The 23,580-nt window shown below is 46.8% G+C and overlaps 1 protein-coding gene across 1 annotated transcript in view; it reads right to left on the reverse strand.

The window, feature by feature from the left end:
- Positions 1-3,133: 3,133 nt before the first annotated feature.
- Positions 3,134-23,580, reverse strand: part of tjap1 (tight junction associated protein 1 (peripheral)) — a 73,451-nt gene continuing 53,004 nt past the window's right edge. The window contains exons 9-14 of the mRNA XM_083775099.1: positions 14,277-14,360; positions 12,448-12,711; positions 10,410-10,814; positions 5,997-6,211; positions 4,752-5,240; positions 3,134-4,062 (exon numbers count right to left, since the gene is read on the reverse strand). Of these exons, the coding sequence (XP_083631225.1) occupies positions 3,582-4,062; positions 4,752-5,240; positions 5,997-6,211; positions 10,410-10,814; positions 12,448-12,711; positions 14,277-14,360 (1,938 nt within the window). The 3' untranslated portion in view covers positions 3,134-3,581. The remainder of the gene's footprint in view (positions 4,063-4,751; positions 5,241-5,996; positions 6,212-10,409; positions 10,815-12,447; positions 12,712-14,276; positions 14,361-23,580) is intronic.

Below are 23,580 nucleotides of genomic sequence, written 5' to 3' on the forward strand. Positions count from 1 at the left end.
CAGCGCCCTAGCATCGTATATTCTTCGTAATATTGGTAATAATAGCAGAACATTCTGCCTTAAAAGAAAAGGAAAAAATGGGAACATTCTGCGAAAAACTAGACTAACATTCGCTGAGCATCAGAGAACATTCGGCGACAATAGGCAAAGATCGGGCGAAGCCGAGATGAGCTCTCTCTGTCCGCGGTGTGGCGACAGACGACAGCCAATCAACAATCAGCTAATAATAACAATAACACGATCAGGAAGTCGGTAAACAATCTACGACAATAACAATAACAGAATGGATCAGCGACGGTTTGATTGACGCGTCCGTTTCCTTTAAGACTTAATCAGTGAGTTGCATCGTCACGTTTACACGAGATTAACTGCAAAAAACCCAAAACAAAACAACACTCAAAGCAGGTGATTAAACGATGATAACGATTCATAAAACCATACATGAAATGACAAGGAAATACATGAGCGGGAAATCAGTGTATGTGTGTGCACCGTGTGTGTATCTAGTGTGTGTGTGTGTGTGTGTTTGTGTGCATGTGTGATTAGTAGAATACAATATATTGTATATGTACATTATCTATTGTAGTGCAATGATCGCTTACGGTTTTTTTTTAACACACGCACGCACACACGCACGCATGCACATTGCACGCGCGCACGCCAGACATTGTCCATACATTATGGCTATAATATCCTGGATGGGTGGAGTTCTGTCGGCCGTTTGGGGGGGGGGGCAGAAACGGGATCACAGTGACCAATGGGAGAGCCCAGAATAAATTCAGGCCACGCCTCCTGACGAAGACGGCAGCGTTAAGGTGTTTTCACCGTGCGGTGGCCTGGCGGTGGCGCCCTCTTGTGGCGACGTATGAATCTGCGTACTCCGACGCAGGTCAGACGTCTTTATTTTTTCCCCCGTTCGTCACGCGACGGACACAAAGTACGCAAAGCTGGAGCGGTGATGGAGACGGCGGTCCGATGAACGAACCCGTCAGTCACACAAGTCCGTCTTTCAGATTCCTCCTTCCTGGTTCCGCTGTCAGGCAGACAGGCAGACAGACAGGCAGGCAGACAGGCAGACCTGTCTGTCTGCCTTAGTTCAACAGTTCTCCATCTCTTCTGCATCAGGGGCCAAACTTGAAGCAAATCTCCCAAAGTGTTTTTTTCCCGGCCCACCCAATCCGACCACTTAAAAAAACCTTGTTTGTACTTTTCGGGTCGCGAGCTATAGGCCTGAAAAACGGTAGATCTGCAAGCAAGCTCTCCAGTGCGTCACAGACGTGTTCGCGACGCGCGGAGAGCTTGTAGATCTGCTGTTTATCAACTGAGCGCGACTCGTCGCTTAAACTCGGCAGTGAGTTGTCGTCGTCAGAGGGGGCGGGGCCACGTGCATTCGTTTATTTTAACGATCGATCGATCAATCAATCAATCGACCCCCACCCACCCGCCACCAATTACTATTCATTGTCTTAATTAATGGTGTTAATAACAATCGTAGTGTTTTGCTAATCGCTTGGATGTCAATTGAATTGAATTCAACTGTCCTATTGCATAATTCTCCCAGCGGTGGGACCGCGACCCGCGGGTTTGAGCACGTCCGTCCGCGAGGACGAGGAGCAGGTGGTGATGAAGGTCAGAGCGGGGGTCAGAGGTCATCTCCTACCTGCCCAGAGGTCACGTCCAGTTGTCCCAAAAGTACACGACAGGTAAAAACTTGAATGACGCGTTCATACTTTTACTGGTGAGTTCTGGTTGGCTGCTTGACCCCTATGACCCCTATGACCCAATGACCCCTATGACCCCTATGACCCAATGACACCTATGACCCCTATGACCCAATGACCCCTATGAGATAAACAGGACTGAGAAGGTTAAGCCCTGTGAGCGATGTGGACACGCCTCCATGGGTGTGTCAAATATCTCAACAGCTGTGACTCGTTTTAATAACTAAAGACCGTTGGTTCCACCGCTCATAACGCTGCTGCCCACGGGCGACCTCAGAGGTCAACTCCTGACCGACGGACGACCTCAGAGATCTCTCTCCCACGTTTTATTGACTCGCCATCATCATCATCATCATCATCATCATCATCATCATCATCATCTTCATCTTCATCATCACGGGCGGTCGGCCAAACGTTTTTTTTAGTGTCAACCTCCTTCAGTCTGAACTAGCCTGGCAGCCAGATGACATCACTGTCTGGGTATCAGTCTGAACTAGTCTGGATATCAGTCTGAACTAGTCTGGGTATCAGTCTGAACTAGCCTGGGTATCAGTCTGAACTAGTCTGGATATCAGTCTGAACTAGCCTGGGTATCAGTCTGAACTAGTCTGGACCAGTCTGGGTATCAGTCTGAACTAGTCTGGATATCAGTCTGAACTAGCCTGGGTATCAGTCTGAACTAGTCTGGACCAGTCTGGGTATCAGTCTGAACTAGTCTGGATATCAGTCTGAACTAGCCTGGGTATCAGTCTGAACTAGTCTGGGTATCAGTCTGAACTAGCCTGGGTATCAGTCTGAACTAGTCTGGACCAGTCTGGGTATCAGTCTGAACTAGTCTGGATATCAGTCTGAACTAGTCTGGATATCAGTCTGAACTAGTCTGGGTATCAGTCTGAACTAGTCTGGACCAGTCTGGGTATCAGTCTGAACTAGTCTGGATATCAGTCTGAACTAGTCTGGATATCAGTCTGAACTAGTCTGGATATCAGTCTGAACTAGTCTGGATATCAGTCTGAACTAGTCTGGGTATCAGTCTGAACTAGTCTGGACCAGTCTGGGTATCAGTCTGAACTAGTCTGGATATCAGTCTGAACTAGTCTGGATATCAGTCTGAACTAGTCTGGATATCAGTCTGAACTAGTCTGGACCAGTCTGGGTATCAGTCTGAACTAGTCTGGATATCAGTCTGAACTAGTCTGGATATCAGTCTGAACTAGTCTGGATATCAGTCTGAACTAGTCTGGACCAGTCTGGGTATCAGTCTGAACTAGTCTGGGTATCAGTCTGAACTAGTCTGGATATCAGTCTGAACTAGTCTGGGTATCAGTCTGAACTAGTCTGGATATCAGTCTGAACTAGTCTGGATATCAGTCTGAACTAGTCTGGGTATCAGTCTGAACTAGTCTGGGTATCAGTCTGAACTAGTCTGGGTATCAGTCTGAACTAGTCTGGGTATCAGTCTGAACTAGCCTGGGTATCAGTCTGAACTAGTCTGGGTATCAGTCTGAACTAGCCTGGCAGAGCCAGATGACATCACTGCCTGGGTATCAGTCTCGTCCTTCTCATTGGGCGTTCAAAACATTCAAACGGTCTCTATTGGTTAGACATACAACCAATAGGAACGTACGACGTCACAGGTGATAAGCCCCGCCCCCATATTTGCATACCGAGCCCCGGTTGGGGGGGAGGGGGTCATTTTTAAATGACTGGCCTGGCTAGGCCAGGCTAGATGGAGGGCCAGTCTAAGGGCCAGGCCAGACGGAGAGTCAGTCTAAGGGTCAGTCTAGGGGTCAGTCTAGGGGTCAGTCTAAGGGCCAGGCCAGATGGAGGGTCAGTCTAGGGGTCAGGCCAGATGGAGGGTCAGTCCAGCAGGGTCCCGTGCTCCTGGGCTCGCGTCAGGCTGTCCTTCCGGAGGAGGTGATGGACGCCCATCCTCTTGGGACTCTTCTGGTGCCGGGGAGGACCGCTGTGGCCGCCGGGGGGCAGCGGCGAGGGGGGCGCGGAGGAGGAGGGGCTAAAGTCCCCCTCCCTGGAGACGACGTCATCTCTGCTGTCCTCCTCTTCCTCTGACTCCTCCCTCCTGCCGTAGCTGTGGGCGGGGCTGTGGGCGGGGCTGCGGGCGGGGCTGTGGGCGGCGACCAGCGTGTCTCCGCTGGCCCGGTCGTCCCGGTCGTCCAGAGGAGGGGGAGGAGCCAGAGGCGGCTCGGCGTCGAGGAGGAGCCCGTAGGAGCCCCGCCTCCAAACCCCGCCTCCTCCTCCTCTCTCCTCCTGAGGCTCCTCCTCCCTGTCTGGGGACACGCCCCCTCCTCCTCCGCCCCCTCCTCCTCTCCTGTGGACAGACCTGTCACAATTATTACACTACCGCAATTATTCTGTCATGATCATCAATTATTCTGTCATAATCATGAATTATTCTGTCATAATCATCAATTATTCTCATAATCATCAATTATTCTGTCATAATCATCAATTATTCTCATAATCATCAATTATTCTGTCATAATGATCAATCATTCTGTCATAATCATCAATCATTCTGTCATAATCATCAATCATTCTGTCATAATCATCAATTATTCTGTCATAATCATCATAGTCGTTTCCATGCTGAAAAATGTAGTTCATACGTAAACACACAGTCTACTGGACGCCCCCAATAGAGCGTCGCAGTCCCGCTCTGACCTGAGATCAGATTCTAAAAATGTCTTCTACACGCTGACAGTTTTCCATTCTGACCCGAGATCAGATTCTAAAAAAATGTCTTCTACACGCTGACAGTTTTCCATTCTGACCTGAGATCAGATTCTAAAAAACGTCTTCTACATCCTGACAGTTTTCTGAAAAAGCTATGTTTCTATGTCAGTCGTTCTTCGATTCTTTTCAAAAATAGCAGACCTACAAAGCTCATAGCTTGTAGATCTGCTATTTTTCAAATAGCTAAAGCATAGCGTAATGCTAACAGCAAAATGGGGTTCCCGTTCAGAATGGGTTTTAAACGGTGTGTAGCGGTGACGTCCGTATAGCCCCCACCTGTGTGCACTGGAGTCAGAGGCGTAGTCGTCGTTGACGACGGCGTTTGTAGTGCCGCCCTGGTGGTGGTTGTGGTACGTGCGGTTCCTCCTGCCGTCCGTCGTCGTCGTGGCTTTTGGCGCCCCCTCCTGGTGGCTGGCTGCCGGCGGCGCCTGGCGCGGCCTGGTGACGGCGACGGTCGCCACCGCGGCGGCGGGGGGGGGAGGGGGCGGAGTCTCCTTGACGACGCGGGAGGAGGAGGAGGGGGAGGGGGAGGGGGAGGAGTACTCAGAGGAGAAGGAGGTGCGGTGTTGGGCGTGCTCTCCGGACGACGGGAGCGTCTTCTCCACGAACAGCCGCTGCCAGTTGGCCAATAGGAGGTCTTCCTCCTCCGAGCAGGACGTGGCCGAGGAGGAGAAGGAGGCGGGGCCGGGGTTGACTCCTCCTCCTCCCCCAGGGGGAGGAGTCTGCTGCTGTTGCGTGGGGGGGAGAGGAGGGGGTGGTGGGGGGCTGGGAGGAGAAAACAACTAGGATGTTATAACCAAGGTTATAATAGTTATAAACTAAAGTAGTTATACTTTAGTTTTAGTTAGTTTTGACATATTTCTTTCTAATTCAGTTAGTTTCAGTTAGTTTTTAGAGCGGGTTTGCTAGTTTTTTTTTACTTTTTTATTTCGGTGAAAATTGCTTAGTTTTAGTTTAGTTTTCGTGTCTGAAAACTGCCGTAAAACTTGTTGGAGAAATGAGGAAATTAATCAAATTAATTTAAAAGGGATTATATATCCGAAAAGGCATATAAATATAAACTAAGGGTATTTTGTCTATAATTTCAGTTACACAATACAGTTTCAGTTTAGTTATCGTTTTTGAGTGGTGCAACCACTCCTACATCCAGCAACGTCCGTGTAGGTAGGTAGGTAGGTAGGTACCTGTATGTATGTATGTATATGTGAGCACGAGAATGTTACTTATTTATACCAGTAGGGGGCACCAGAGTACAGAGAAGAAATTGGAACGATACAGAGAAGAAATTGGAACGATACAGAGAAGAAATTGGAACGATACAATGATACAGAGAACCAATAGACGGGAGTTGCACCACTCGGTTCACACTGGTGTGATTTTTTTATGTATTTTTAGTTTTTATTAGTTTCAGTTAACTAAAATGTTTTTTTAATTCTAGTTTTAGTTATTTAGTTAGTTTTAGTTAACTACTATAACCTTTTAACTAAATCTAAAAAGAAAACCCGGAACTCTTCTTCTTACCTGGAGGAGAACGGACTGGAGTCGCGGTGGCGTGCGCGTCCCCTGCGCTCGGCCCCTCCCCCTCCGGAGGAGGAGCAGGAGGAGGAGGAGGAGGGGGAGGGGAAGGAGGTCATGTGGTCCGAGGAGGAGGAGGAGGTGGTGGCCCCGCCTCCGCCCCCCCCCTGGAGGGAGCAGGAGCCCGCGGGGTCAGAGGTCACCAGGCTGAGGGAGATGGCCTGGAGGTAACGAGACATCCATCCACCGTTCATTCATTGATATTAAAACTCAGTGTTGTTTTCGTCGACTAAAACTAAGACGAAAGATGTTCGTCGACTACCTTTTTCTACTGACAAAAACAAATGGAAACTAAAGCTATGACGACTAAAACTAAGACTAAATATACTGACAATTTCGTCGACAAATAAAAACTAGACTAAAATGTTAGGAAGGGACTAGTGGCATTTGTGAGCTTGTAGATCGGCTATTTTCCGCAAGTGTAAAAACACTCATTACGACGGCATCAAGACCCGCCAAAATACATTTCAGTCGACTAAATCAACTGTAGATTTAGTCGACTAAAATCTTATGAAATGTAGTCGACTAAAACTAGACTATCACTAAGACATTCCAGGTGACTAAAATGTGACTAAAACTAAATGAAGTTTCAGTCCAAAGACTATGACTAAACTAAAATAGAAATTTGCTGCCAAAAACAACACTGATTAACACTACGAAGTCTGAAAAAAAATCACTACTACTCAGTCGGCTGAACGGTCAGGGGGACCGTGTTTTTGGTGCGATTTGATTGGCCACTCTCTCCCCCACACGTCCCTCTCCAGCTGGAGAAGACATTGTTCAAGCCTGCATCCCATTTCCAACGAATTAAATCATAATATGTTTCTTAACACATGTTTTCACTCCTAAAATGTATGAAACTAATAATACATGTGAAAAATATATATTTTGCCGTTGCCCGTTAGTACTATATTGCAACATAGCCATGGAAGAGTGTCACGTTGCTGCCTTTTGTTGTTATTTTTTTCCTTCCAAAAGAGCAAGATCACTTGTCTTTTCTTGTGTGTTATCGATGTAATTAATATATGTGACCCCACGCGATGTACAGACTGCTTGACTAGGCATGTAAACATGACATAATTGTATTCATGTTTAAGTGTAATGATGTTATTGACCGGATTGTCCGTAGTCCTCCAGCCGTTAGCTTACAGTTGCTAATATTATAAGCTAACAACATTACTAAAGCCAATGTATTGCATTAAATGCGGCCTGTCCGCGGTAAATTACTTATACAAGTGAGTCGCGTTATATTTACCTAAATTACCAGCCAAAGTACATTCCAAATAAACAATTATTAGCCACGTTATGTTGTTATATCAGTTTAATTAATAAAAAAACATCGTTCAGAATACGGCCGTTAGCACTGTGAATTCAACATCCGGTGAGGAGAGGATACGGTTCGTGTATGTGTTGTGTATGCACTGTATGGAACTCAGCGCATACAGTGGCTTACCGGATGTAAGCCTTGCACACTAAATAGACACTAAATAGAAAGCCTGCAGCCTGGTGATACAAAAAATAAACTCCACACGTGAAATGCACTGCATGACATGTTGAGGAGAAACACCAGCTCAGCTGCTGTTTATATCGTGCAGTTATTGAATTCATGAACATTTGCATGCTTCCCTGAGAGGGAGAGAGAGAGAAAAAGTTTACAGATAAAGAAGGACGGACAGGCTGAACTCTTTTGACTGACAAAGAGCTGGCGATATTGAGCCTATATGCCAGAACAAATTAATCCACAGCAGCATGCCTACATAAGTTCCACGTCGCTTGCAGAAAGAACTGTTCTTTTGACTGACAAAACATTTAGCGGTTCGGGAGGTCTATCTGGTTGGAATTATTCAAACACTTTTTATTTTGTATGGCGCATCGGCAAGCGTTCTCGCTTCATGGAAAGTAAATGTCGGGTCGAGTCTAACCGAGCATTCAATAATAATAATAATAATAATAATAACAATGATAATAATCATTGTATTCATATTCCTATTATCTTATCAAAATAATAAACAAATTCCAAGTTAATTAACCAGCCAAACGTATATGATTTAATTCGTTGGACATGGAATGCAGGCTTGAACAACAACAACAACAACAATGCCGTCTCCAGCTGTCTTTTGTGTGTTCTTTTTTTTTCTCCACCCCTACCACCATAACCACCATAACTCGCTCATTTTTTGCTAATTTAAAAAAAATCAAAATACCATGTAAACTATGGAATTGGGGCTTTCATTTGGTATATAAATCGGTTGTGTATGCGCTCTCTACGAAACGATATCAAGTGAAAAGGAAATGTCGGGGAATCACCATTAACACCATTATCAAGCAGCGCAAACAAAAGACGAGAGGGGGAGAAAGGGTGACGGCGGTCGATTGGGCCGATTATAGTCAGACTGAGTAAGAGATATATGCCTAAAATCATATTTACAAAATGTTTCAAATGGAAAAAAAAACAGAGATGATTTCAACCGAATATTTAGACAAAGTCATGCAAGGGGAACTTTCTCTGGACTCCATGGGCTAAGAAAATAAACGTTGAAATTTCAAATTCGGTCAGAACGGCTGCTCAGACTTCCTAGTGTTAAAACTCCAGAGGACAAATAACCATGTGTGACCAGATTTGACTGAGAGACTGCCATCGTGCAAATTCCAGCTTTTCACCAGAGGAGAAAAACCTTTTTTTAAATGAGTTTATAGCACAGGCAGAATCTTCACATACTAGAGCATTTCTGAAATAAGTGTCAAGAGCTGAAATCGACATATGAAATAAATGCTTAAACATGTAGCTAGGTGTAATGTTAGAGACCACAGAAGACATGTAAATATGAAATACATGCTTAAACATGTAGCTATAGGTGTAATGTTAGAGACCACAGAAGACATGTAAATATGAAATAAATGCTTAAACATGTAGCTAGGTGTAATGTTAGAGACCACAGAAGACATGTAAATATGAAATAAATGCTTAAACATGTAGCTAGGTGTAATGTTAGAGACCACAGAAGACATGTAAATATGAAATAAATGTCATCATTCACTGAACTCAACAGCAGTAGCTGTGTGTGTGGGGTGAGTTTAGTGAACGATAAGGGGACATCTCAGGACAACAGCAGTAGCTGTGTGTGTGTGGGGTGAGTTTAGTGAACGATAAGGGGACGTCTCAGGACAACAGCAGTAGCTGTGTGTGTGTGGGGTGAGTTTAGTGAATGATAAGGGGACGTCTCAGGACAACAGCAGTAGCTGTGTGTGTGTGGGGTGAGTTTAGTGAACGATAAGGGGACGTCTCAGGACAACAGCAGTAGCTGTGTGTGTGTGGGGTGAGTTTAGTGAATGATAAGGGGACGTCACAGGACAACAGCAGTAGCTGTGTGTGTGGGGTGAGTTTAGTGAATGATAAGGGGACGTTTCAGGACAACAGCAGTAGCTGTGTGTGTGTGGGGTGAGTTTAGTGAACGATAAGGGGACGTCTCAGGACAACAGCAGTAGCTGTGTGTGTGTGGGGTGAGTTTAGTGAACGATAAGGGGACGTCTCAGGACAACAGCAGTAGCTGTGTGTGGGGTGAGTTTAGTGAACGATAAGGGGACGTCTCAGGACAACAGCAGTAGCTGTGTGTGTGTGGGGTGAGTTTAGTGAATGATAAGGGGACGTCACAGGACAACAGCAGTAGCTGTGTGTGTGGGGTGAGTTTAGTGAATGATAAGGGGACGTCTCAGGACAACAGCAGTAGCTGTGTGTGTGTGTGTGGTGAGTTTAGTGAATGATAAGGGGACGTCTCAGGACAACAGCAGTAGCTGTGTGTGTGTGTGGTGAGTTTAGTGAATGATAAGGGGACGTCTCAGGACAACAGCAGTAGCTGTGTGTGTGTGGGGTGAGTTTAGTGAATGATAAGGGGACGTCTCAGGACAACAGCAGTAGCTGTGTGTGTGTGTGGTGAGTTTAGTGAATGATAAGGGGACGTCTCAGGACAACAGCAGTAGCTGTGTGTGTGTGGGGTGAGTTTAGTGAATGATAAGGGGACGTCTCAGGACAACAGCAGTAGCTGTGTGTGTGTGTGTGTGTGTGGGGTGAGTTTAGTGAACGATAAGGGGACGTCTCAGGACAACAGCAGTAGCTGTGTGTGTGTGGGGTGAGTTTAGTAAAGGGGACGTTGCAGGACAACAGCAGTATAGCTGTGTGTGTGTGTGGGGTGAGTTTAGTGAACGATAACTTAAGGGGACGTCTCAGGACAACAGCAGTAGCTGTGTGTGTGTGTGGGGTGAGTTTAGTGAACGATAAGGGGACGTCGCAGGACAACAGCAGTAGCTGTGTGTGTGTGGGGTGAGTTTAAGGGGAGGGGGTGGGTTTTACCAGAACCTTACCTGTCGGGTTGCGTAGGTACAGTTGGGCAGCGGGCTGTTCTTCGGAATCTTGACCTTGTCGTCAGACGTGAACTCGATGACCTTGCGGTGACCCGGGTACAGCGGGTGTGGGGGGTGCTGGGGGCCGAGATGGGGCGGGGGAGGGGTCGGGTACGGGTTGAGCTTCTCGAAGGAGGCGGGCCCTCCCCCCGCCGCCTCCACCTCTCCGCCGGCGCCCCCCGCAGGCGAGGAGGCGTCCGGACAACGCACCGCGTTCCCGTTCTGGAGGTCAGCGGAGGAGGAGACCCCTCCCCCGTGGTGGTGGTGGCCCCCCCCGTTCTCCCTCACGGCCGAGGACACGCCCCCTCCTGCTCCTCCTCTGGCTCCTCCCCCTCTCGCTAGGGAAGGGACGATAGGCGTTAATATCTTAGAGTATATATGAATAGAGACGGCACCCAGAGGAAACACTGAGGCCAAATGGACATAGTGGCCGAATTTGATATTGCAGCCTGGCCTCAATGAACGCACTGGTCCCCCATATCTTACAAGTATGATTGAACCCTACAAACCCTCCTGCACACTCAGATCAGCCAACGCAGGGAAACTGGAAGTACCCTCACTAAAAACGCCGGGACAACGCTCCACACGTCCCAAACTCTTCTCCCTTCTGGCTCCAAAACTGTGGAATGCACTTCCCATTGCAGTCAGAACTGCAGCATCACTCCCAATCTTCCGCCGTAGCCTGAAAACCCACCTTTTCAGACTCCATCATGGCCCATAGCACTTACCCTAACCCCTTAGATAGCATTTATGTTGGCTTAGATAGCATTTGATACAGACTTATAGCATGTTATGTAGACAGCACTATAATTGTATTGTATATAGTCATAGCACGCCATAGTACATATGTATAGCATAGTAGTAAATATGTATAGTTTATATGTATAGTGTATGTATAGTTTCATTATATAGATATTCCACTGTTACTTTCTTAGCTTACGCATGTTTCATGATATTGATAAATGCTTTTATGTGATGTATTCCCATGCTTTTGTTCTTGCTTAAATGTAAGTCGCTCTGGATTAAGAGCGTCTGCTAAATGCCTAAATTGTAAATTGTATCATTGTGCACGTTCACGACGGACGACGCTCGTGCGCGTTCAACGGCAGCGCGTTCATGTGTTTGGGGGCCACTCACTATTGCAATCCATCCCAGAATGCACTCTGTTCCTACCAGGAAGGAGGAGTGAAATCGCCTCATGCGCTTTTGAGCAACTTAATGTAAGTGGATGGGAGGAGAACTCGGATGCCCTCTCTATTAAAATATACTCTAAGGTTAATACTCGTTATATCATTACATCAGATCGATGGGATCTTCCACTTCAAAATGCTTCAAATGAAAAAAGCCAAAACACTGAGAATCTATCTTTGGTGCACGGTGTGAGACCAGGGACTATTGCTGAAATATTGACCACAAGAGTGATTATGGTCATTAAAGCTATTTATGCTAAATTGCTCAGCATAATGCAAGTTAGTATCCGGCAGTTTCTACATGCTAAGGTTCCAAAGAATTTATCATGAAACATGCCTAAGCTAAGAAAGTAACAGTGGAATATCTATATAATGAAACTATACATATAAACTATACATAATACTACTATGCTATACATATGTACTATGACGTGCTATGACTACATACAATGCAATTATAGTGCAGTCTACATAACATGCTATAAGTCTGTATCAAAAGCTATCTAAGTCTACATAAATGCTATCTAAGGGGGTATAGGGTAAGTGCTATGGGCCATGATGGAGTCTGAAAAGGTGGGTTTTCAGACTACGGCGGAAGATTGGGAGTGATGCTGCAGTTCTGACTGCAATGGGAAGTGCATTCCACAGTTTTGGAGCCAGAAGGGAGAAGAGTTAGTTTGGGATGAAGGATGAAGAAGACATTTTATAGAATCTGATCTCAGGTCAGAATGGGCTATAACTCTGTCTCTACCTGCGTGGTGGTGGGGGGGGCGGGGGGGGTGTGGCGCCCCCCCCCCCGTCATGTCCACGTGCACGAACACGTCCTCGGCCACGGGCCGGCCCGCGGCGCTGCCCGACTGGGCCGAGTTCAGCACCATGGGCTCGGGTTTCTCCAGGACGCGGGCGATCACCGAGGTGGGCACCACGTCGGACGCCCCGAGGCTCAGGGTGTCGGGGTCCACCCGGGCGCCACCGCTACCGCTGGACCGCAGGCCAAGCTCCGCCCCCTCCTCTGGGAGCCCGCCGCTGCTGCGCATGTGTTTGTTCACCATGTCCTGGAGCTCATAGGGCAGCTGGGAGAGAGACACAGAGACACAGAGAGAGAGAGGGGGAGAGAGAGACAGAGAGAGAGAGAGAGAGAGAGACATAGAGACAGAGAGAGAGAGAGAGAGAGAGACAGAGAGAGAGACATAGAGAGACAGGGAGAGAGAGAGAGACAGAGAGAGAGAGGGGGAGAGAGAGAGAGACATAGAGAGACAGAGAGACAGAGAGAGAGAGGGAGAGAGAGACAGAGAGAGAGAGGGGGAGAGAGAGAGAGACATAGAGAGAGAGGGAGAGAGAGACAGAGAGAGAGAGAGAGAGAGAGACAGAGAGAGAGAGAGAGACATAGAGAGAGAGAGAGACATAGAGAGAGAGAGAGACATAGAGAGACAAATTAGCAATGGTGTTGTTTTTTCCCCCAGGCAAACCAGCTATGGAACAATTTACAATTTAGGCTCTTAATCCAGAGCGATTTACATTAAGCAAGAACAAAAAAGCATGGGAATACATCACATAAAAAGCATTTATAATGAAACATGCGTAAGCTAAGAACGTAACAGTGGAATATCTATATAATGAAACTATACATATAAACTATACATACTATTATACTACTATGCTATACATATGTACTATGACGTGCTATGACTACATACAATGCAATTATAGTGCTGTCTACATAACATGCTATAAGTCTGTATCAAATGCTATCTAAGTCTACAGAAATGCTATCTAAGGGGGTGGGGTAAGTGCTATGGGCCATGATGGAGACAGATTGCAAGCTGCTGTACAGACTGTACATTGGGTGGAGATGAATCACGATGGCATTTTCATTGATAGAAAATTACTCTGTTCTTAATGATATTAAAAACAATGAACACAGTGACCACAGCCCCTTCTTTCTATACTGTAAATAGTTTTTCCTTTTTCTAACCCTGTATATGAGAGATATATATATATATATATATATATATATATATATATATATATCTGTACCCATGCTATACAAACTGTTAATACAATAATCAATTAATCAGGTACAACTGTTGAGCAGGTGTCAGAATGAGCTATATCCAGCTGAATTACATTCTGCATGGTGGGCTACCAACATGAGACAAAATTACAATATATTTATTTCATCATAACCACAGCAATGTTATATTTACGTTCCATCTCTACAGCTTAAATGGAAAGTGGTTTCCAAAGTGGGTTATGGGCTAAATGATAGTTTGTACACTCTCAGAGTTAATTAACATTGATTTTACAATATAAATTGGGGGTCCTAGAGACAGAAATGCCATCAAATGGGGGTCTGCGGGCTAATTAGTGTCAATTTGGGGGTCCTTGACATAAAAGGTTTGGGGACCACTGGCCTGTAGTGATCTTGCAGATCAGCTATTTTCTGAGAACAGGTTGTATATCAATATCTACAAGGGACGTTCAATATTTAGGGACGTTCCAATTCCTAGGGGGATGATTTATCCCCCTACCCCTTGACACTCATTATGTAGGGGCAAGGGCTGAGGGGTAGGGTTAAAAAAGGAATTGGGAAAGGGCCTAAGTCTAGACCGGGCACCACGGGGGGGGTTGAACTCACGTCTGCAAACTTGTGGTTTCTGAAGTGAGACTTGTTGCATTTCAACAGCTGGACCGCCAAGTTACAGTCCTGACGATATCGCTCCTATTGGGGGGGGGGGGGAGAGAGAGAGAGAGAGAGAGAGAGAGAGAGAGTTGGTCATTCTCAAACGTGTTGTAATGCACTACTAGGCCACTCCCTTGCTGACTGAAGTCTGCGAGGGCTTGAGGGATGTCCCAAGTCAGTGAGGGCTCAGCCCCGCCCCTTTATGTGCCCTTTGCCAAAGTCAGCGTCGATGCTGACTTTGGCAAAGAAATTACCCACAGTTCATAGCGTTACCAGGGGAATGACGGGGATGCTCCGAACGTCAATCATTTAAGTGTGCAAATTAGTTGTGTATCGCGGTTAGAATGTCAACAAACACAATAGTGCTTTATCACTGTTCTCAAAAGGAGACGGAATGGAAGGATATAGGCTATATATTTAATAACAATAATAATAATAACTTGAGAAACATGATGAGAAATGACTAATGAGCAAAGTAAAATAATATGGAAATGAAATGTATAATGAATATTATTATATATGAATATTACAACCCATATCACACAGGAAAGTGTATTTATTAAACTAATAATAAAACGATCATCTTAAATACTAAAATAGACGTGATAGACATGTGTAAATAGGCCAAGCATGTAGGTACAGGCACTGGCTGTGAATAAGGACAGTCTTTATAAAGTGATGCAAAGTGTCATGAATGGCGGACTCATCTTCAAAGTGCTGTCCCATTCCTTTCACAACAATGTGGAGCCCTTGCAGCCTCTCACCCTCACGCACTTACAGCTGACGTCACTAAAGTCAATGAGGGTCCAGGGCTAAGGGCACGAGGGAGGCGATTGGGATTGGGCCCGTCATATGAAATATGCATATCATGTTTATTAAAAATGCCTAATAATAAACTATAATACCATACACTTGACTCAGAGCCCAGACACACTCAACTTTCTCACACACAGCTTCCTGACAGCAGCGGTCAGTCTGGGGCTGATTTATTCACGGCCTTTGACTTGTACACTTAGAAGCCGGTGTTATTACGCCGGCTTCACTGACTCTGCCCCCTCATGGAGAGAGAGGGGAAGTCACTTCACCGACTCTGCCCCCTCATGGAGAGAGAGGAGAAGTTCACTGACTCTGCCCCCTCATGGAGAGAGAGGGGAAGTTCACTGACTCTGCCCCCTCATGGAGAGAGAGGGGAAGTTCACTGACTCTGCCCCCTCATGGAGAGAGAGGGGAAGTTCACTGACTCTGCCCCCTCATGGAGAGAGAGGGGAAGTTCACTGACTCTGCCCCCTCATGGAGAGAGAGGGGAAGCCACCGACTCTGCCCCCTCATGGAGAGAAAGGGGAAGTTCACTGACTCTGCCCCCTCATGGAGAGAGAGGGGAAGTTCACTGACTCTGCCCCCTCATGGAGAGAGAGGAGAAGTTCACTGACTCTGCCCCCTCATGGAGAGAGAGGGGAAGTCACTTCACTGACTCTGCCCCCTCATGGAGAGAGAGGGGAAGTTCACTGACTCTGCCCCCTCATGGAGAGAGAGGGGAAGTTCACTGACTCTGCCCCCTCATGGAGAGAGAGGGGAAGTTCACTGACTCTGCCCCCTCATGGAGAGAGAGGGGAAGTTCACTGACTCTGCCCCCTCATGGAGAGAGAGGGGAAGTTCACTGACTCTGCCCCCTCATGGAGAGAGAGGGGAAGTCACTTCACTGACTCTGCCCCCTCATGGAGAGAGAGGGGAAGTCACTTCACTGACTCTGCCCCCTCATGGAGAGAGAGGGGAAGTTCACTGACTCTGCCCCCTCATGGAGAGAGAGGGGAAGTTCACTGACTCTGCCCCCTCATGGAGAGAGAGGGGAAGTTCACTGACTCTGCCCCCTCATGGAGAGAGAGGGGAAGTTCACTGACTCTGCCCCCTCATGGAGAGAGAGGGGAAGTCACTTCACTGACTCTGCGATCCCTCATGGAGAGAGAGGGGAAGTCTTCACTGACTCTGCCCCCTCATGGAGAGAGAGGGGAAGTCACTTCACCGACTCTGCCCCCTCATGGAGAGAAAGGGGAAGTTCACTGACTCTGCCCCCTCATAGAGAGAGAGGGGAAGTCACTTCACCGACTCTGCCCCCTCATGGAGAGAAAGGGGAAGTTCACTGACTCTGCCCCCTCATGGAGAGAGAGGGGAAGTCACTTCACCGACTCTGCCCCCTCATGGAGAGAGAGGGGAAGTCACTTCACTGACTCTGCCCCCTCATGGAGAGAGAGGGGAAGTCACTTCACTGACTCTGCCCCCTCATGGAGAGAGAGGGGAAGTTCACTGACTCTGCCCCCTCATGGAGAGAGAGGGGAAGTTCACTGACTCTGCCCCCTCATGGAGAGAGAGGGGAAGTCACTCCACTGACTCTGCCCCCTCATGGAGAGAGAGGGGAAGTCACTTCACCGACTCTGCCCCCTCATAGAGAGAGAGGGGAAGTTCACTGACTCTGCCCCCTCATGGAGAGAGAGGGGAAGTTCACTGACTCTGCCCCCTCATGGAGAGAGAGGGGAAGTTCACTGACTCTGCCCCCTCATGGAGAGAGAGGAGAAGTTCACTGACTCTGCCCCCTCATGGAGAGAGAGGGGAAGTTCACTGACTCTGCCCCCTCATGGAGAGAGAGGAGAAGTTCACTGACTCTGCCCCCTCATGGAGAGAGAGGGGAAGTTCACTGACTCTGCCCCCTCATGGAGAGAGAGGGGAAGTCACTTCACTGACTCTGCCCCCTCATGGAGAGAGAGGGGAAGTTCACTGACTCTGCCCCCTCATGGAGAGAGAGGGGAAGTCACTTCACTGACTCTGCCCCCTCATGGAGAGAGAGGGGAAGTTCACTGACTCTGCCCCCTCATGGAGAGAGAGGGGAAGTTCACTGACTCTGCCCCCTCATGGAGAGAGAGGGGAAGTTCACTGACTCTGCCCCCTCATGGAGAGAGAGGGGAAGTTCACTGACTCTGCCCCCTCATGGAGAGAGAGGGGAAGTCACTTCACCGACTCTGCCCCCTCATGGAGAGAGAGGGGAAGTTCACTGACTCTGCCCCCTCATGGAGAGAGAGGGGAAGTTCACTGACTCTGCCCCCTCATGGAGAGAGAGGGGAAGTCACTTCACCGACTCTGCCCCCTCATGGAGAGAGAGGGGAAGTTCACTGACTCTGCCCCCTCATGGAGAGAGAGGGGAAGTTCACTGACTCTGCCCCCTCATGGAGAGAGAGGAGAAGTTCACCGACTCTGCCCCCTCATGGAGAGAGAGGGGAAGTCACTTCACCGACTCTGCCCCCTCATGGAGAGAGAGGGGAAGTCACTTCACCGACTCTGCCCCCTCATAGAGAGAGAGGGGAAGTTCACTGACTCTGCCCCCTCATGGAGAGAGAGGGGAAGTTCACTGACTCTGCCCCCTCATGGAGAGAGAGGGGAAGTTCACCGACTCTGCCCCCTCATGGAGAGAGAGGGGAAGTTCACTGACTCTGCCCCCTCATGGAGAGAGAGGGGAAGTTCACTGACTCTGCCCCCTCATGGAGAGAGAGGGGAAGTTCACTGACTCTGCCCCCTCATGGAGAGAGAGGGGAAGTTCACTGACTCTGCCCCCTCATGGAGAGAGAGGGGAAGTCACTTCACTGACTCTGCCCCCTCATGGAGAGAGAGGGGAAGTTCACCGACTCTGCCCCCTCATGGAGAGAGGGGCGAAGTCGAGTGATACAACTCACTTTTTAACCCATTCTGACCTGAGATCAGATTCATACGAGGTTTCCACTGGACACACACTGGTCTGATGAACCCATTCTGACCTGAGATCAGGTTCTATAGAAATGTCAGTCGCTCTTCGATTTTTCAAAAATAGCAGACCTACAAGCTCGTAGCGCGCTAAAGCATAACATGATGCCGACACCAAAATGGGTGCCCGGTCAGAATGGGTTAATTCACTCACCTTCAAAATTTGAGATCTGGAGAAGTGATCAAAAATGTATAACTATATAGATCTGCACAGGAATGGCGCAAAATAACATAAAGGAAGACGATGTAAAAAGATGAGGATTTATTTCAGAAAAATGCACAGAGTGAGAGAAACAGAACAAAATAACACACAAGATAACATACAAAGGATCAGCGTTCTAACGAGGAAGGTATATTAGAGATATAGGCAATTCACACTGAGACGGACTGAATCCCTTTCATTGGAACCATTTCCGAATACGGTTGCCTGGTCCCCGATGGCCATGATTCACATTACCCGAGATTCAGCAGCGCACCCGGGTACACTTGCATAACACACTTTAATCCTCCAGATGGCGCTGTGCTTGATGGCTGGCACGCCCGCACACTGACCACAACGACATTGTCTCAAATAAATCCAGACACACATTAATTGCATTGCCTCTTTGCCGTTATACTACTTCACTGTCAGCCTGCCTGCTATTCACTGTGTCAGTCAGTTCTGTGCTCCAGTGTCGTGTTTGATATTAGTTTGCTATGGATTCTACTTTAGCATTATTGTTATTTTGTTTTACTTTGGAAACTATGCCAAGCAAAGCCCAAGAGCCACGTGTAGTCCGCAGAATAAGATCAGCGCGTACTGCGGTGCTGCGCGTATACGCAGATTCAACAGGAGACGTGCGGCGTTGAGAAATGAGCTGGTGTTACGCGTCGTGCAGCGGCTGTGTGTTTTTTTTTTTTTTACACTTAGCTCGTCGACTAGAGATTGTGTCACGTTCATAAAAAAAAACAGTCCACTCCCTTCTTTAGGTACGCATGCATTCACATTGGAACGATCCGTATCTGAATACACTTCAACGGTCCAGAGACCCGCCCCCCATGCGGTCCCGGGGACGGTTGGGCGATCCGCTCCCGGGGAACGGTACGCATCATTCACACTAACCACAACATCTGCCAAGTGGTCCCGAGTGCGACCATAGTGTGAATTGCCCCTTAGACACCCGGGACCATAGTGTGAATTGCCCCTTAGACACCCGGGAACATAGTGTGAATTGCCCCTTAGACACCCGGGACCATAGTGTGAATTGCCCCTTAGACACCCGGGACCATAGTGTGAATTGCCCCTTAGAGAGAAAAGTTTCTCCTTTCAGTCAAAGATGGCATCTCTGGTCTTCGCCGATCAGACAGGCGTATATATATCAACTTAGAAAACATAGCGTCATAAATAATAAGGGAGGTATTATTATCCCAACATTACGTCTAGAGACGAGTGCCACGGGCGAACCCGCGCGTGCACGCGTCTCTGTTTTCAGGTTCTCTTAAGTAAGTAAGTACATTTTATTTATATAGCACCTTTCACAGAGAAAATACAATAAAAATACAGAACAATTAAGGTAAACAAGCAAAACAATGCAGACACAATACAATACAATTCAGCTCAACAGGACAACAATATGATCATCATACCTACATCATAAAACAAAAGGTAGGTTAATTAAGTTCAGGTTGAACCATCCACATCCATGCTTGTTTAAAAATAAATGTTTTGAGGCTATTTTTAAAAATGCCCACAGAGGAGGAAAATCTCAGCGCTAGTGGGAGAGCATTCCAAAGTTTGGCCTGAAATGATTTGTCACCTTTAGTTTTTACTTTGGTGGAGGGTGGGTCTAATAGACCCTGGTTTGCAGACCTAAGGGCCCTTCTGGGCACATAAGGAGGTACCAGGTCAATCAAGCAGCCAGGGGCCTGACCATGCATGGCTCTGAAGGTGAGCACAAGAGCTCTTATGCCCCAGAGTAACCCCACCGAACAGACGGATCAGTACGAGGTCATCTTAGTCCAGTTTACTAAAGAAAACTCCACGACACAATTGACTCATACAATACTGTAAACATTCACATTGTACACAATCTGGAGTTTCACAGTATTGTTCACAATATGGAACACATACAATACTGTGCCTATACGGAAACATAGAAAGGTGAATGCATGAGGTTTATCACATTTACACATGACATAAACACATTAACCCATTCTGGCCGGGCACCCCTTTTGGTGTCAGCATCATGTTATGCTTTAGCTATTTAAAAATAGCAGATCTACAAGCTCATATCGCGCCACCGAGTGGCGCGATATGAGCTTGTAGGTCTGCTATTTTTTGAAAAATCGAAGAACGACTGACATTTTTTAGAATCTGATCTCAGGTCAGAATAGGTTCATCAGACCAGTGTGTGTCCGGCGGAAACCTCGTATGAATCTGATCTTAGGTCAGAATGGGTTAAAACCCTTCAACGGCCATACCACCATCACTGTAGTATGAATATATATATATATATATATATATATATATATATATATATATATATATATATATAACATAATGTAATATAAAACACAAGTTATTCAATATGGGGAATTTGTTATATTAATGGTCAATGTTTTTTCCGTTGTCTTTGCGTCCTCTCTTGATACTGTTATATGTTGTGCTGCACTAAACAGAATTTCGTTGTATGTCTCATACAGTGACAATAAAGATCTTATCTTATCTTAACACTATATAACGTGTCACATCATTTCAGCATCTCGTCCATCGTCACTTATCGGGGCGGCCGGCGTGGGCGCATGGATATGACCCGCGGGCCGGCCCAGGATTATAGCATACTGGCTGGGCTGGTGGGGGGTAGGCCTGGTGCCCTGGGTGTGTGTCACTGGCTGGGCTGGTGGGGGGTAGGCCTGGTGCCCTGGGTGTGTGTCACTGGCTGGGCTGGTGGGGGGTAGGCCTGGTGCCCTGGGTGTGTGTCACTGGCTGGGCTGGTGGGGGGTAGGCCTCGTGCCCTGGGCTGGTGGTGGCAGAGGGGGGTAGGCCTCTTCTGCAGGGCGATAGGCCTCGTGACCCGGGTGTGTGCCTCTTGGAAACCCAGTTGTTCCATTGCTCGCTCGGAGACGGCGATCTGGAGAGGGGCCTGCCCGCCCGCCCGGCTCGCGGGCCTCTGGAGGGGGGCGTGTCCGCCCGCCGGTGTCCCTCGGCTCGCGGGCCTCTCTTTTTCTTCTGGCGGGCAGCCTGGGCCGGCTGCCGGCGTTGCTGCGCCATGACAGAGGCTCTGGAGGTCACCCGGGGCGTCGCTGGCTCGGCACACACTACACACTACTTTTGCACTGAGTCAACCAATCAGAACTCTCAGAGTTACAATGAAACCAAACAGACCCGGATTTACGCTTTCAAGAGTTAAGTCTACACAATTAGAGAATGTAGAAGAGTTATTTTGATCAAATGTTTGCCTGTTATCTCTCCTAATGGTACCAACATCATGTTATCTCTCCTTATGGTACCAACACCATGTTATCTCTCCTTATGGTACCAACATCATGTTATCTCTCCTTATGGTACCAACATCATGTTATCTCTCCTTATGGTACCAACATCATGTTATCTCTCCTAATGGTACCAACATCATGTTATCTCTCCTTATGGTACCAACATCATGTTATCTCTCCTAATGGTACCAACATCATGTTATCTCTCCTAATGGTACCAACACCATGTTATCTCTCCTAATGGTACCAACATCATGTTATCTCTCCTAATGGTACCAACATCATGTTATCTCTCCTAATGGTACCAACACCATGTTATCTCTCCTAATGGTACCAACATCATGTTATCTCTCCTAATGGTACCAACATCATGTTATCTCTCCTGATGGTACCAACACCATGTTATCTCTCCTCATGGTACCAACACCATGTTATCTCTCCTAATGGTACCAACACCATGTTGTCTCTCCTAATGGTACCAACACCATGTTATCTCTCCTTATGGTACCACCATCATGTTATCTCTCCTTATGGTACCAACATCATGTTATCTCTCCTTATGGTACCACCATCATGTTATCTCTCCTTATGGTACCAACATCATGTTATCTCTCCTAATGGTACCAACATCATGTTATCTCTCCTTATGGTACCAACATCATGTTATCTCTCCTTATGGTACCAACATCATGTTATCTCTCCTAATGGTACCAACATCATGTTATCTCTCCTAATGGTACCAACATCATGTTATCTCTCCTGATGCTCCACACGTCCCAAACTCTTCTCCCTTCTGGCTCCAAAACTGTGGAATGCACTTCCCATTGCAGTCAGAACTGCAGCATCACTCCCAATCTTCCGCCGTAGCCTGAAAACCCACCTTTTCAGACTCCATCATGGCCCATAGCACTTACCCTAACCCCTTCGATAGCATTTATGTTGGCTTAGATAGCATTTGACACAGACTTATAGCATGTTATGTAGACAGCACTATAATTGTATTGTATATAGTCATAGCACGCCATAGTACATATGTATAGCATAGTAGTGAATATGTATAGTTTATTATGTATAGTGTATGTATAGTTGAGTATGTATAGTCATATAGATATTCCGCTGTTACCTTCTTAGCTTACGCATGTTTCATGATAAATGCTTTTATGTGATGTATTCCCATGCTTTTGTTCTGCCTAAATGTAAGTCGCTCTGGATTAAGAGCGTCTGCTAAATGCCTAAATTGTAAATTGTAAATTGATGGTACCAACATCATGTTATCTCTCCTAATGGTACCAACATCATGTTATCTCTCCTAATGGTACCAACACCATGTTATCTCTCCTTATGGTACCACCATCATGTTATCTCTCCTGATGGTACCAACATCATGTTATCTCTCCTGATGGTACCAACATCATGTTATCTCTCCTAATGGTACCAACACCATGTTATCTCTCCTAATGGTACCAACATCATGGTATCTCTCCTTATGGTACCAACATCATGTTATCTCTCCTTATGGTACCAACATCATGTTATCTCTCCTAATGGTACCAACATCATGTTATCTCTCCTAATGGTACCAACATCATGTTATCTCTCCTTATGGTACCAACATCATGTTATCTCTCCTAATGGTACCAACATCATGTTATCTCTCCTAATGGTACCAACATCATGTTATCTCTCCTTATGGTACCAACATCATGTTATCTCTCCTTATGGTACCAACATCATGTTATCTCTCCTTATGGTACCAACATCATGTTATCTCTCCTAATGGTACCAACATCATGTTATCTCTCCTAATGGTACCAACACCATGTTATCTCTCCTAATGGTACCAACACCATGTTATCTCTCCTAATTGTACCAACATCATGTTATCTCTCCTAATGGTACCAACATCATGTTATCTCTCCTAATGGTACCAACACCATGTTATCTCTCCTTATGGTACCAACATCAATACAGCATGGATGGACCTGTGGACAAAATATTA

The sequence above is a fragment of the Protomyctophum parallelum genome (assembly GCF_964188405.1).
Source record: "Protomyctophum parallelum genome assembly, chromosome: 10".
Taxonomy (NCBI): domain Eukaryota; kingdom Metazoa; phylum Chordata; class Actinopteri; order Myctophiformes; family Myctophidae; genus Protomyctophum; species Protomyctophum parallelum.